We start from the raw sequence: 14,839 nt of genomic DNA, 5'->3' as shown, positions 1-14,839 counted from the left end.
TCTGAACATGAGAAATAGCTCCTCTCAGATTTTCTCACTTTCCTTTCCAAACAAGCCTCCTAGCCAGCTACATTGAACTTTCAACAGAAGCCCGAATTCCATCAGAATTTCCATTGGGCGGTGATTTCTTATGAGCAACAGAGGTCCAATCACAAGACACCAAGTTCAAAGTCTAGATTAGGCCTGGCTCTGTCCTTTTAAGTAAAATAACACATCCCTACAAGCTGTTCCTTGAAAAGTGAGAGTTATAGAGGGAGCCATACAGGGTGTGGAGAATACATCACTACCACCTTTTGTCGTGGCTTTCTTTTCTTACTTCTCTGCCTCAGTGATACAGTATCTCATGTTTGAAGTTTGCATATTCAGCAGTCAACGAAGGAGCGACAGGAAGTCATAAAGGAGCACTACATAATCAGGAGGATGCGAGAGTGGCATGAGTGCATGGTTTATTGTGCTCTTCTTCCTCCTTCCAAAGGCTTGTTGTTACTGAGGAGAAGAAATGGGGTCAAAATAGTGTCAAGTTCATTGTCTTTTATTCTTTGCTGGCTTGGCAGAAAAGGAAAGGATATGAAAGAAGAGCAGATAGGAAGAGTGAAGAGGAATGAAAGTGATAAGGGTATTTCACTGTGCTCTTTCCAAACACCATTATTCTGTCAAAGTGGAAAACTGGATCTTCTAAAAAAACCCAAACTGAAGGTTGCTAAAAATGCCTTAAATTCCAGTGCTGAAGAGGAAGCCTCTGTGGAAACCTGGAAAGTCAAAAGTAGCTTAATTTAAACCGAAGGTGGAGAAGCAAGGGGCGCTCCTTACCTTGCCACAAATTACACATGAAGCAAGAAGAGAGAGGAGGAAGAGGTTAAAACAAATGCACCGCTATGAATTCCAATTAAAAACACGCAAGATGCACCACTGCAAGGGCGAAGCAAGGATGGGCATGGATTCACTTGAAGATTCAGAAAAAAACAAAACAAAACAAAACAAAAACACTGAGGTGCAAAGGTTCCCCAAGAAATGTTTGTACACATTGTCAATGATATTTGTGCGTATGACTATGCAAGATTAAGTGAGGCCTCCAGCAGCAGAAGTAGGCATAGTGAGGCTGATAGGGGGAGACAGCCCACTATAAATATTTGATCGGAGCCTAGTGGAGGCTGAGGGACACAGAGAGGACTGTCGAGTCCCAGTGGTCCACAGAAACAAGGACACAGCCACTACTTCTGTCTCTTTAGCTCAATGTTAGACTGTCATGTGAATCTATCTGTTGGACATGCCATTAGGTCGGGTTCGTCATTATAAAAATGTGCTGCTCTTCAACTTCATTGTTAAACATCTGTGGTGTTGAAAATACTAAAAAATGTTCAACATCACTGAAAGAGCTGAAAGATTGGTCTGATGGTCACATTTGGATAAATCAGCAATAGGAGCGTCCAAATAAACATGATTTACCATCATACAGTGTGACATCATGTTTTTTTCTCAAGAGGTGGCTGACAAATCAACAGCCAAAGGCAACTAAATATTAGATTTTCATTTTTCAGGAGGGCATAAATAACACCAGCCTTAACCAGCTGATGCAAGAATAGCATGTCAGTGTTTCTGCAAGTTTTATTTGGGTCCCCTAAAGGCTAACGCAGCTCCAACACTTCTGAAACATCATCTGCGGTGGTTGCTGCTTGCTTTTTGTGTCTAAAGGTATATTCAGTCAGAAAGTGAAGCAAACTTTTGCCCTCTGTCATTTCCATGAATTTGGCCGCTGGACTGTTAAAGCAGCCCGTGTTAATTGCCTCCAAACAGCTGATACCCCAGTCGCACAGATGATAGCTGTGAGCTAGCTAGCGCAAACACACCGCCAGTGACTGTGGGAGTGTTTGAGTTCAGCTCAGCTCAACTCGTCAGACGCTGGTTCTTTCTGTTATTTTCTTCTCGTCTTTCTCGTTTTGCCTCTTATGTCTCTGTGCGTTTATGGAGCAGACTCCTAAACACCAGGGATACATGTGACTTCTTCGCTCCAGCTAAAACATTTTCTCTTTGTGTGGACACTTCTTCAAGTTATTTGCATTCAATCGTGTGTTTCCATTGACATTATATGCAATAGCGCCGTACCTAAAACTGGCCTCACGTTCTATCTGAACACACAGGAAGATTAGACTTTAACCAATACTTAAATAGTAAAGCAACAGCTTAGAAGGTTTGACTTCACTAGAACCTGCCCAGCCTTGCATCTTCACCATGCACTAAAATCGGCCCGTGTTGCAGCGCATGCACCAGTCCAGTGCCCCATGCAGCATTCACCGACAGCTCTTGGGCAGTTCCATCCTTAAAGTGACAGGAGCCAACTTTCCAGTGTCAGTCAGACAGAGAAAAGAAAAGAGAGGGAGAGAGGAGTGATGGGACAATTCTGAAATTGAAGTTATGAGGGAAAGATGAAATTAAGACGGAAAGTGGGGGTGATGCTGGTGGAGTTGTCGGAAAAGTACAGCGTGACTTGTGAGACAACAGTGACCAGAGAGCTAGATCGGGACAGAATACAGGAAAGGGAAAAATGGGGTAAAATGCAGTGGTGACGTGACAGAGGTCAGTGGGGGGGGGGGGGGAGTGAGAAGAAAAAAGAGAAACAGGGAGACAGAACAGCAGTTTGGTTGGGTCGAGGCCATGCTCTGTGGCTGTGTCTAGAGATGAGGACGATTGGATGACGATGGGTCAGTAGTGATGACAGAGCAGTGATGGGCACTGCAGCCACCCTATCACATCTCAGACAGGAGGTGACAGATGTGATGACATGAAAAATAACAGCAGTAGCTGGCTTCCACATTCAACGAGCAAATAAACTGAAATGCTCACTAAAACACCTCTGTTATTGTAAATTCATTTGTCCTTTGCTTTAAAGTCATACTATGCAGGATTTGTTGACTGTTGGAGGTTGAGCGAGCTACAGAGCGAGTGAAGAGAGGGAGACCAAAGATCAGAGCAGTGAATCAGAGAAATAACACGGATCTGCGCCAAAATGTAAGAGGTTCTTCCTCGGCATATGGTACACCAGTCCACCAAGTTTCATGACAATCAGGCAAGTTTTTTGTCCACAATCCTGCTGACAGTCAAACAAACTGAACTTGGTGGATGTAATAAGAGAATACAAGCAGAGGGCAGGGTCATAAGTGATGATTAATGATTATTTTTGTACGAGTCTATACAATATAATCTTGCATAGTATGCCTTTAAGAACAATACACTTTCCTCAATAAAGAAAAACTGCTAAATTTGCAACAGAGACATACTTTCATATAAAATATGACGACTTCACTGAAAAGCCACACCTACTGTCACTCTATCTGCATCTATTTGCCAATTAGTTGTATTACATGGATGCCTTCCTTGGATAAAAAACCTGAAATATGACCAACAACAGCTGAACTGACCTTTGACCCTTAAAAGATTTCCCACACTTTTCTTAGTGATGTTTTCGGTGTTCAACAATTCTTACTTGGAAAATATCGTTTATGTATCAAAAGGTTGCACAAAACCTGCTAAATAGCTGGATGGAAGTGTAGCTAATGCTGCCGATGATGAGTAAATGGGAGTGGTAGTTAACAATGTGGTCAGCCATCATGCTCTGAGCTCCCATGCTGAGGAAGGAGGGCAGGGGGAGGCAGAGGAAACTGAAAGAGGGATAATATAAGAAGAGGAAGAAAAAGAATTGAGTGTAAAAGACAGGAGCAGAGAGGGGGGAGTGGGAGAGAGGTGGCGTGCACTGGGTGAGCCACCGTGATACCTTGTTCCACCAGCCCCGCGGTGGTGCCGGCGGCTGCAGCCACTGCTGCTGCGGCCGCAGTGACAGAGGCTGGAGCAGTGGTCTGTCTGCTGCCCACTGTTAAGAGTCCAATACCCAGTCACACACGGAGAGACAGAGTTACGAGGACAGTGAGAAAGAGGTGAATGAGGACCAGGAGACAAAGATGGAGAAAGGGTCGAGCGACATCCAGAAAGAAGGGGAAAAGAAAATGTGAGGAGGGAGTGAGTCAGACACAGCAGGAGGTATGTGAGCAGGGTGGTGAAAAAGAAAGAGAAGGTGGGACACAAAAGGGCAGAGACAAACAAGGCTCGTTAGTTTAGAGAAAGGGGATTAATTCCTGTGCACAGACCACTGACATTATTTGGCTGGGACACAAATTGTGTCACATTTGCATCCGCTGCTCCGACAGAAGAAAAATGTCAGGGAGAGACACCAATCTCCGCTTTCATCTGAGAATCTCTGATGCTTGCAATGTGTCTCTACGTTTACCTGAAAACAGTGTTATTGTTAGGATGACGATGGAGATAATGACACAGAATTTAGTCAGTGTTAGTAAATGTGTGCAGCGCTCACTGACCTCACTCACTGTCAGCAGCATTTTAAACTTACAGTCGGCAATGTACTCGTGCAGTTCAATACATCATGAGCAAAGTAACATACTGCTGGCTTCATAAAGGGCATACACTAAACCTCAGCTCCATCCTTACAACCTTAAATGGTATGAACATTACATCAACACATGGAGGGAAATAGAACCGCCTCTGTGTCAGCACAGGGACTCATCTGTATAATGCATGATTCATAGTCAATGGTCAGAATATAGTAACCCGTTATGCAAAGCACTGAGGTTGACTTATGCGCTGATGTAATGTGCCATGGCTATCTTTTACCGGAGCTCTGTTTCTTATTTCTGCCTTTTTAGTTATTTCTCATCCTCCCCTCCTGACTCATTCGCCACCAGATGACCTCACACTTAAAATGGAGTACTGCTTCCTAAGAAGAGGAAAGAGAGCGAGAGAAAGGTGTTAAAGAGCGGTGACACAGCCAGGCCACACACCCGGGTCAGTGTGTGTGCGTGTGTGGGGGTTAAAGATCTGAGTGGTTGTTTAGTCGATGTTCAAATCATTCCCCATTGCAAAGCTTACAGTGTCAGACAGGCTGCTGCCATGTTTCCTGAAGCAGCATGCGTGCGCACACACACACACACACACACACACACACACACACACACACACACACACACATACATACATAGATACACACACTAACATCACCCACATCGACTGTATATATTCAACGTGAACGTGAACACAGATTCAGTGGCTGTGATTTCAAAAGGAAGCCCTAAAGTTCAACAGTTATTAAGAATTGAATTCTTCTGACAATCCATTCCCTTGACCCCCCCCCCCCCCCCAAAAAAAAAAAAAAAATTATTTGATTGAATTGTCATTTCACTGACCACAACAGTGCTGAAAATGCCTCATGAAGTGACACTGAGACAACTTTTGTTGAGAAATACTGAATTTGCGGATCTCAGTCTATGTAATAAATAAGGAAAAACTTGGTCCTATGTTAAAGTCTCATCTGTCACAGAGATATACACAATTACAAACACACAGCTTGCAGATCAAATTCAGTATTTCCCTGTATTTTCAAAACACTTCCACTTCAGGTTCAAACGGTCTAAACATGTTCAGCTGTTCCACAGTGAGGACGCTGAGGACAGGGTATAACTGGTGTCAGTGTGGAACTTTCTCCTCAGCTCAAACATTGTTTCATTACATGATGAGAGAAAGGAGAAAGACTTGTGTAAGTAAGATACCAGTTAGGTAAAAATGCAAATCTGGTAACTGTTCTTTGCTGTTTAGTTAGCATGGATATCAAAGCTTTTGGGTCTCAAATCTTAAATGTCATCTCACTGAATTAGATGAAAATAAAAAGGAGACGATGTCCCGCATTACATGAGTTTAAGTCTTAAGACCTCAGTTAAAAAACATCAACACTGGAATAAAAGGGAAACACTGAAGTTGCACTGAGATGAAATGAAAATGATATTTTGTTATACAGCATGCTTTTTAAACTTTATGTATTTACATATACAGTATATATCTTTATCAAGGAAGATAACAGCTCTGTCAGCATTTTGGCAGAAATTAACATCAAAAGGAAAAAGTCAGACATTATTGTGTCTTTCTTTTTCTATGTTGTTCAAATCCTGGTTTAAAGTGATACTCCTCACAAGATTTTACTTGTAAGACTCTTCACAATGCTTCTTCACAAAGAGCAAAGGCAGTGATCAGCTTGGATCAGCAGCACTTACAATGGACACATCAGGTTTTGGGTGAAGCATCACTTGTACGAGCCACAAAGTTCTCCAAAATGGTGACATGTTGCTCAAAATCCAAACTGTTATACACTTGTTCAAATTCAACACACATTTATACACACGGCTGGCATGCAGATAACACAGTCACTACACTGAGCTTGTGTACAGAAACTGTGTATTGACTGATGCTGGTTCACTGATATGAATGTAAAATTTACAAATAAGAACCATGTGCAGGCAACACTTACCAGAGAAATTTCGAGACACCAGCATGGTAGTAAGGATGGCCCCCTGAGAGGGAAACGAAGACGAGCTGTTCAGTTTTAATCACTTGCAACAGTAATGAAATAATTTAGACATTTTAATACAAATGAACAATCAGCCACTGACTGATGTACATGATGTACCACAGTAGTGATTCAACCAATATCCAGGTGATAAGAAAAAAGTGCATTCAGACAGTACTGCTGGCTATATTTCAATGTTCATCATCATCATGTGAAGCCAATTAAATAACCCCAGTAGTAGGTTGTTTTTTCAGTGTTTCTAACTTTATCTCCACACTTCATGCTGCAGCACAGGCTCAGCTGGTTTTGTTGTTACAGGAGAGCCCCGTCTGCAGCGTGCTGCGTCGATATGTGCGTCTGCTGCTATGTAAATGTATTTGATAGACATGCCTCGTGGTACACTGACTGTTGTATTTACATAATGTACTTTAGGTTTTCTGCCAAATAAATGCTGCTGAGATGCCTAATCCCACCTCGTGTCTTACTCTGAGAGTGAATCACATTACATTTACTAATTAACCTACATTATGAGATAATACTGTGATAGAAATTTATGGTCATATCATCTATACCTAATACAGAAATTTATATACATAAATATATAAATGGACAAGTGGAGGGCGCGTTCTCAGGCTCTGATTGCGGGTGAGAGGCTGCTCCCAAACAGCAGGCTGGAAAAAGGGAAATGAAGATTCCTTCTCTTTTTCTGCCCTCCTGTCTTTGTCTCAATTCATTTGATTGGACAATGTGGAAAAAAAAAAAAATGGAAATGACATCGGGTACTTTTCTGCTCTGAGTTGAGCTTTTCTCAAGTTGAGGGGATCAGAGCGCTCCTGTAAAAACGCAAAGCGCCCAGAGCACATGAGCAGAGCGGCAGGCTTACTGCCAGAAGAAAACAAGTGGAAAAAACAACTGCTCTCTGTCTTATGGGGCCCTCACAGTGTTATATGTCAATCTGTGACATTCAAAGTGTCTTGTTTGGGAGTATTACTTTTGTCACACTGACTTTCTCTCGCCATGTTCTGTCAAGTGCAGTTAACCATTTTACATAACATCTCCTAAGTCAAAATAACTTTAAGAATACATAACACTCCCCGCTGATTTTCCTTTATAAGGTGATGCTTTGTGCATAGAGCAACATCAGCAATGACATGTTAACTTTGTAACTCAATGCAATCAAATAAGTGACTCCCCCTCCCTGTGAATTTTATGTGTTGGTTGCTTTCTAAATGATTTGTCACTGTCCATTTCTTTCTAAATGCGAAAAGCCAGAGACAATTGGTTCATGCTGATGGCATGTTGGATGAATGGGCCAACATTTGACTGCTGCCACCTGCGTTTCTGCTTCCAGTTTCCCATGTGCTGGTATTTGAGCCATGCCAAGACAGGCCAAAAGCAGCAGGGTAACAGTGACATGCTCCAACAGTTAAGCTGTTGTATCCAAACAAAATGTCAGCAATAAATCAGTGCAGGAGGGAAACTATGCATGTAGGATGACTCTGGATCTGCCTTTTCCATACAACCTCAGCACCAGAGAAAGCACTAATATACACACCAAAACATTTCATATGTTACACTTCGGGCCATCTTGAATTAACAGCGCACAAACTTTGCAGGAAAACAGGAAGGAGTGCAGAACTTTGGTAACCCTGATATGCACAAGAGCTTATTAAAGTAGAAGAGGACGGTGTGGGAGAGTGAGCACACAAACAGACCTTGAGTTTCCTCCTGGCATTGAATTTCTTCAGGCACTCCACTGTCTCCTGTCTGTGCATCATAGATGCTACTGTGGACCGTTGCTGGGAGAAAGGAGAAGATGAGGAGCAGGAGGAGAGGTTTAGGAAGATGAGGAAGGAAAAGAGAAGAAGACATCACTTAATCAATGTTTTTGAGTTTGATGTGATCCACCTTGAGTTGAAAGTCTTTTCTAGTCGTACAGCAGTGCAACAAGATGTGTGGAAAATAACTGATGTCTGCTTGTCTGTCTCAAGCAGGGGACACTTACACAGACCCATGGGTGCTTGAGGGCCTCCTGAGCAGTGATCCTCTTCGCTGGGTTGATGGTCAGCATCTGGTTGATGAGGTTTTTGGCCTCTGGGGTGACTGTGTCCCACTCTGGGGAAGGAAACTAAAGGGGGAAACAGAACCAAATGTCTTAACGTGCAGTGTAGGGCTGAAATAATGAAGTGGCTCATCGATCAACAGAGACTTAACCAGCAATTCATTTGATCATCACTTGACACATGACAAACATTTAGCAGTTTCAGCTTGTTGAATGTGAGAAGCTTCCCTGTCTTATGTTATTGTAAATTAAATATCTTTGAGTTTCGGACTGTTGGTCAGACAGAACAAGAAACCTTAATCCAACACCCAGGGCTGAGAATTTACATTACATTTAACAGACTCAAGGACGAATTGAGACGTTCAAGTTCAAACCAAGTTCAAATCTTAACTGGCCCTCAAAATTCAAAAGACCAAACTTCATTGATTAGCTATACAGCACAATCTCTTAAAGCCCAGTAGCAGGTGGTGCAAGTCTGTTAGTTAACCTGTTTATTAACTGAAAACCCAACATCAGTCATTTCAGGATCATCCGGGTTTGACATCCTGGCATCCCTCCACCACTACCCTTCAGCATCAACCTGGGCCGGATGAAGTGCACATGTTCAGTCTCCATCTCTCTCACACAAACATTCTCCTTCTTCAACATCTTTACTTTACTTCATTTAGACGACATAATAGACATATTTTTCCTTCAGCTGTCCAACATGTACCCTGTTATCATTAGACTCAGATTGTAAATCCAGCTGTGTCTTAGCTTCTAGTCATGATTTTTGTTCTTTCTTGTCGTCTCTGAATGCCACCTGTATCATTTACTCCATTTTCACTACTACGCTACTGACAAATCGTCAATACCTCGAGTCCAAAAATCAACGGGACAATGGGACCATGTCATAAACAAAACAAACAGACGTTTGCTGCCCCGCTCATACAGAACCAGCTCCCCGGTGGAAACGATGTTTGATGAGTCTTTTTGGTTTTTAACATCTCAAATACTGAATTTAACATTATGTGTGGAAAATATGATGTTTTTTTTTTGTTTTTATCTCAGGCCAGAAATGAACCCCTGTGCCCTCAACATGTCAGCCACTGTGGCCACCTGTGTGTTTTTCACCGCTATCAGAAGGTCGGTCCAAGTGCAGCCCCAAGCAATTTGTTAAGAAACTCTAAACCCATCAGGTCCTGTTGTGTTTAGGCATAAATGTTCAGGTCTGTGTCCTATGAGCCCAGAATCCCTGCCAGAGAGTTAGTCGGCCTCTCTCTCGCTTTTTCTCTCCCTCTCTTTTTCTCTCTCTACTTGGCATGGACTTAAATGTGATCTAAGGTGAGGCTCCCTCTCTTGCACCCCCTGAAATATGAATGAGGTGACTGAGTTACGTAACCACAGCCGAAAAGGAACGAGGGCAGTGGGAGGAGGGGAGAAATGAGAGAGCAGCAGAGGAGACTCACATCGTAAGCCCCAGCCTTGATCTGTTGGTACAGCTTGTGCTGGTCCTCATCCCAGAAAGGAGGGTAACCCACCAGCAGGATGTAGAGGATCACCCCTGAGACACACACGCAGAAACACATACAGACACACACGCACACACACAGACGCACAAGATGCACAGGTTGTTAGAAAATGTGCTTCAGTGTGTTTCTGTTTGTGTACAAGCATCTAGGAAATGCCATATGTGAGTGAAGTGTGTGAACGAGTAGGTGTCTCTCTGTACGACTCACCGCAGGCCCAGATGTCCACAGGTTTGCCATATGCCTCCTTCCTCAATACCTCAGGGGACAGGTACCCCGGTGTGCCAGCAAATCCTGCAGTAAAGACACACACACACGATTGATTGACATGCTCAGGCCAACAGATTGTCTGTCTGCTCTCCTTGGATCAGCTTGTATAGAAAAGCAGGATAATCTTTTGTAAAATGAGACTGATTCATCCGCACAGTGAACTGAGATCTTACAGACAGATTTTAGGCCTTAAGGTCAGCTGGCTGTGAATGAGTACAGGTGTTTGTAGTAGATCCAAGTGAGATGTGGATATTCTAATCATAACGAGAAGGCTTACAGCTTTAGAGAAATACATCTAAAGCACAGATGTGATTAACTGCAGTGTCTGCTGTACCTACCAAACCAGGCCTGCTGATCCCCCTGCACCTCAATGGCGAGTCCAAAGTCAGCCAGCTTCACTGCGGCATTTTTACATTTGCTTGCTAGGAGCAGGTTCTCTGGCTAAAGTGGGGAAGAGGAGAGAAATAAGGTTACCAAACATTTTGAAATGAAAGGTGTGGGTACAAAATCTAAACATTGTCCTAGAGGGGGAGGAGCTGGAGGCAGACAGCTATGCATGCACAAAGTTTATAATGGGGCTCATTCAGCACACGCACGAACACCAACACAGACACACAGACGTAGATGCCATTTGAACGTGTACACATAAGGCTGCACAATGAGTTAATCCGCATTTCTATTGTACAACCTTGCGTGTCCACACAACCCAGTCAGTCTGCAGTGCTTTTTTGTCCTGGCCTCATGTGGTGCGCTGTGGTCTATAGGCTCCATCTCGGTGGCCCAGATAATGCAGCCAGCCTCATTATTCTCTGTCAGAAGAGGGTTCTAATAATGGGACGCTATCCCCACTGGCCCCTGCTCCTTCTCACTTCGTCTCTCTACATCTCTCTCAATCTCATTTAATCACTGCCTCTGTAAAGGAAACGGGCAATTTTGAATGACAAATAAAGCACTGTGGTGTGAAATATTAACACAAAGCATTACAAATAGGATAACAAAGGATTAGAATCTGCAGTCCTGGTTTGTATTTGGTGGACACAAAGTGCAGTTTTAAAGTGCCACTACCTCGTTATGGCTAAACCGACTACGACTATGTCAACAGTAACACCTGAGCTGGGCTCTGCATGCCAAACATTTGGCAGATGTGGATCTTTAATAGCCTTGCTCTAAAAACGATGTGCATATTAATAAGGTCAGTGCGTAATGTTACTCGCAAGACGTTTTCAGGGACTTGAGTTAGTCTCCTTAATGCCACTTGTGGAAGTCTTCCATCTCTTCCAATTAACCTGTGTCACTGTTTCCCGAAATGCGCCACCGTAAACAGCAAAACAAGTGCAAACTAAGAGCATGGAGAGAATGAGGACATTATATTGAGGCTGCATTTCTGTCACTGCCTCCTCTGCATTGCAGCACTGTGTGTCTTTTCACCCTCTGCCTTGCTCCCTCTGCTCTCTCCCCTCAGCTAATTTGTTTAGAGGCCTGGGAATACTGTGTATTTAAAGTGCACATACTTAAAAGTGCGCTTTTGGAGCCTTTGAGCCCATAAGTAAAAGAGAAAGAAATGAGCAAGAGAGAGAGAGACTGTGAGTGAGTGAAGCAGTAATCCTAAGGCGCTGTGCCGTCCTCGTGTCATCACATTCTCCCAGCTCTGCCACTTGGTTAGGCTTTACTCTTTTGTGAACAAGGGAGTTAGAGCTTGCCAACACTGCAGCAGCACGATAATCTGTGAAAACTGATGTGGGTGGAAATTCTGATGAAGCATGCGCTTCTATCAAAAAGGTGCATAAACGCATCACAAAACATCCAGGTCACATGTTCAGACATAACAGCAGCAATCGCCATCACTTTTTGACATAAGCACTCCTTCCCTCTCCGTCTCTCCAGCACACATGACACGAACACACAGCTGAGCACACTGGTTCGGTTGAAAGCGAGAGAGAGGGAGGGTCTTGGGAGGATAGAGAAGCTGTATTCGAGAGCACTTCATGAGTGGGTGTTTGAAATGGAACGATTCCCATCTTTCTCTTTTCCCTTTTATTTCTCTGTCTGGAGAGGATTTGGAGCTGCTGTGGCATTCCTGACTAATTCCTTCAGAGAGAGTGGCAGAGGTGGAGACCTCCACTGAGAAGGCGCACCAATCTGAGCAGACTGCCGTGGTGTGGAAAGAGAAACTGGCCCTGACTCAGTTTACCTTATCTTGAAGAAAACATAATTTAAATAAGAACCTATCTGACGAAAAATGAGGCAAAGAAGGTTCTGCGTTACAGACGTATTTTGACTCCCAGCCCAAATTAAACTACTGTGTTTTCTTACATTACTTATCTCTATTCAATCAATTTTAATTTAATCCATTACTTGAGCCAGACTAAAGGCAGTATACTTTTAACTTCTGAGATCACGAAGACTATAAAACTACAATATTTGCTGTACAGTCTAAAAAAAAAAAAGAAAAAATGTATCTGGTGTTAATTATTTTTTGGCACACACACATATATATCTGTTGGCTGTGTTGTCATCTCATTTGCCATAACCCAATTCCTAATTCGAGGGATCTTGTCACCCAGGCTGTCCTCAGTCATCACACTATGACCTATTGCATGAAATGCTCTCCGATGCTTGGGTGTGAAACCAGATAGGCGTGTCGGCTAAATAAAGAAATAGCCACAACAGTTCTGATGAACACAACACGCCTTTACTGGAATGCTGGGACTGACATTTGCATAGAAGAGGCCTGCTTGACAAAGTGCACCACGCACAACAAGATGCAACACACAAGCATGCACATACAAACACACGACCAGGTACAAACATGACAGCGAGAGGACTGGAAACACTTTGATTTCTATCTGTTTAGGCGCCACTGGTTGCTGTACAATCTTACTGCAAATGCATTTCAAGCTCAGCAAAAAATCTTGAGCGCAAAATTTAGCATGAATCGTATGACATATGCATAGAAGTCCATGAAACATATCAATTAAGCTATCTCCCAGTTCTGAGAAACTTTCAACCAGTTCAAAATTAGCAGCTGGCTCTGATTTTCCGACCCTAAAAAAGACTGCGGCACCAGTCAGTCAGCCGAAATAAACAAATGTCACAGCATCAGAAGTCAATTGTTGGCAGTTTACATAAAATGAGTTGTCACCTTTGAAACACTGAGGGTCATTAAGTGATCTATAAAGGCAATCGAAACCACACAGGATGTCTCAAAATCAACAGTTAACATCTTTCTCTGACCAGAGGTCAGATTAAGTATCCTCCCAGGCCATCTTGGACAGCCGGCTGTGCAATGACAAGATCCTCTTCCAAAAAGGTTACAGAGCTGCGGCATTGGTCAGTGCACATGACCAGCACGGCATGCCTGAAATCTCAACAGACAGAGGGGGACGTGGTGTTTACACAACAGCAGAAGAAGGTGACTGCACAGCACTGCAGGCTGTGTGTGGCAGGGCAGAGCCAGAGGAAGATCGGAGGTGATAGGTGGCAAAGCTGCAGCGACTGTTCCAGCTTTGAGTGGGGAGAGGAACTCTGGCCTGACTCTAAATGGCTTTTTAACTGTACAACCAACTATGATGTAGGTCTAAATTGTTGTATAAAGCGTTACAAAGAGAGCAATTGTATCTATATCAGAATTCAGGGGACTGAGAGGCTTTGAAAGTGACATTACAGACAGCTTCTCATTGACTTATCAGACTTACACAGACTACACAAACAACACACCCACAAACCCCCTCACACAAATATATAAGCACACTCTCAAAGGACAGCAAGGTGATCCCCATCACTCACCTTCAGGTCCCGGTGCACCACACCCATTTGATGGCAGTGAAGCACCGCCTCCAGGATCTGCTGGATGCAATGACTGCATGCAAACACCAAGGGGAGGGGGGGGGGCGCATGTTAGTCTGAGCAGCGCTACAATCCCGTGCACAGGCCAGGGGTGTGGGGTGGGGAGGGAAGGGGAGGGGAGGATAGGTGGGTGGAGGCATGATGGAGGAGTAGGAGGGAATTACGGGGTATAACGGGTTGAAAAGGCTCTTCTGTTGCCAGGCGTCACGCTCTCACCTTTTATTGGCTTCGGCTGACACACACGCAGGAAATGCCAATGAATCCAATCAGGGTTCACATAAACAGTTAGAGGCTAGGTTAACTACCAATTGTGGCCCAAGATACAAGGCTTACTGCAATATCCTACAAGCTTGCTTGTCTCCTGTGTTGAGCTCTCCACACAAAAGGTGACTAGAGTCAGTCAAACACTCCATAGAACAGCAGAGGTGATCAATGAGCTTCATTGTTTGGTGGTTGGCTGCAGCTATGGTTTTGACTTGGTTAGCCCCTATAAGGCCACAGCAGTGGGTGCTCTGCAACAGAAGATTCCTCTGAGTCAACTCCGCAACTAACCAATGGATCTCCTCTATGGTCTTTGTCTTAAGTACTCTATTCCTCATACGAGTGGATGAGTATATCTATAGACGTACTCATCTAAGAAACACATTTTACCGTTCAGTTGGCTGCAGCTGGATTCTAGATACCCCACCTCCCTGCATGTTTTAGCTAGCAGGCCTTGGGTGGTGAAAGAGGGTGTGAGAATGTGGCTGG

General features: G+C 43.7%; 1 protein-coding gene across 2 annotated transcripts in view; it reads right to left on the bottom strand.

Annotated features, from left to right (window-relative positions):
• Window positions 1-14,839, bottom strand: part of camk2b1 (calcium/calmodulin-dependent protein kinase (CaM kinase) II beta 1) — a 70,182-nt gene that overhangs the window by 30,053 nt on the left and 25,290 nt on the right. For both annotated transcript variants that reach the window (XM_076730241.1, XM_076730240.1), the window contains exons 6-13: window positions 14,030-14,102; window positions 10,582-10,684; window positions 10,184-10,267; window positions 9,914-10,008; window positions 8,409-8,531; window positions 8,119-8,202; window positions 6,365-6,407; window positions 3,770-3,865 (exon numbers count right to left, since the gene is read on the bottom strand). In XM_076730241.1, coding sequence (XP_076586356.1) covers window positions 3,770-3,865; window positions 6,365-6,407; window positions 8,119-8,202; window positions 8,409-8,531; window positions 9,914-10,008; window positions 10,184-10,267; window positions 10,582-10,684; window positions 14,030-14,102 — 701 coding nt within the window. The remainder of the gene's footprint in view (window positions 1-3,769; window positions 3,866-6,364; window positions 6,408-8,118; window positions 8,203-8,408; window positions 8,532-9,913; window positions 10,009-10,183; window positions 10,268-10,581; window positions 10,685-14,029; window positions 14,103-14,839) is intronic.

This window comes from Chaetodon auriga, chromosome 5 (assembly GCF_051107435.1).
Source record: "Chaetodon auriga isolate fChaAug3 chromosome 5, fChaAug3.hap1, whole genome shotgun sequence".
Taxonomy (NCBI): Eukaryota; Metazoa; Chordata; class Actinopteri; order Chaetodontiformes; family Chaetodontidae; genus Chaetodon; species Chaetodon auriga.
The sequence above is the reverse complement of the archived record's forward strand: the minus strand, read 5'-3'. Positions and strand labels throughout refer to the sequence as shown.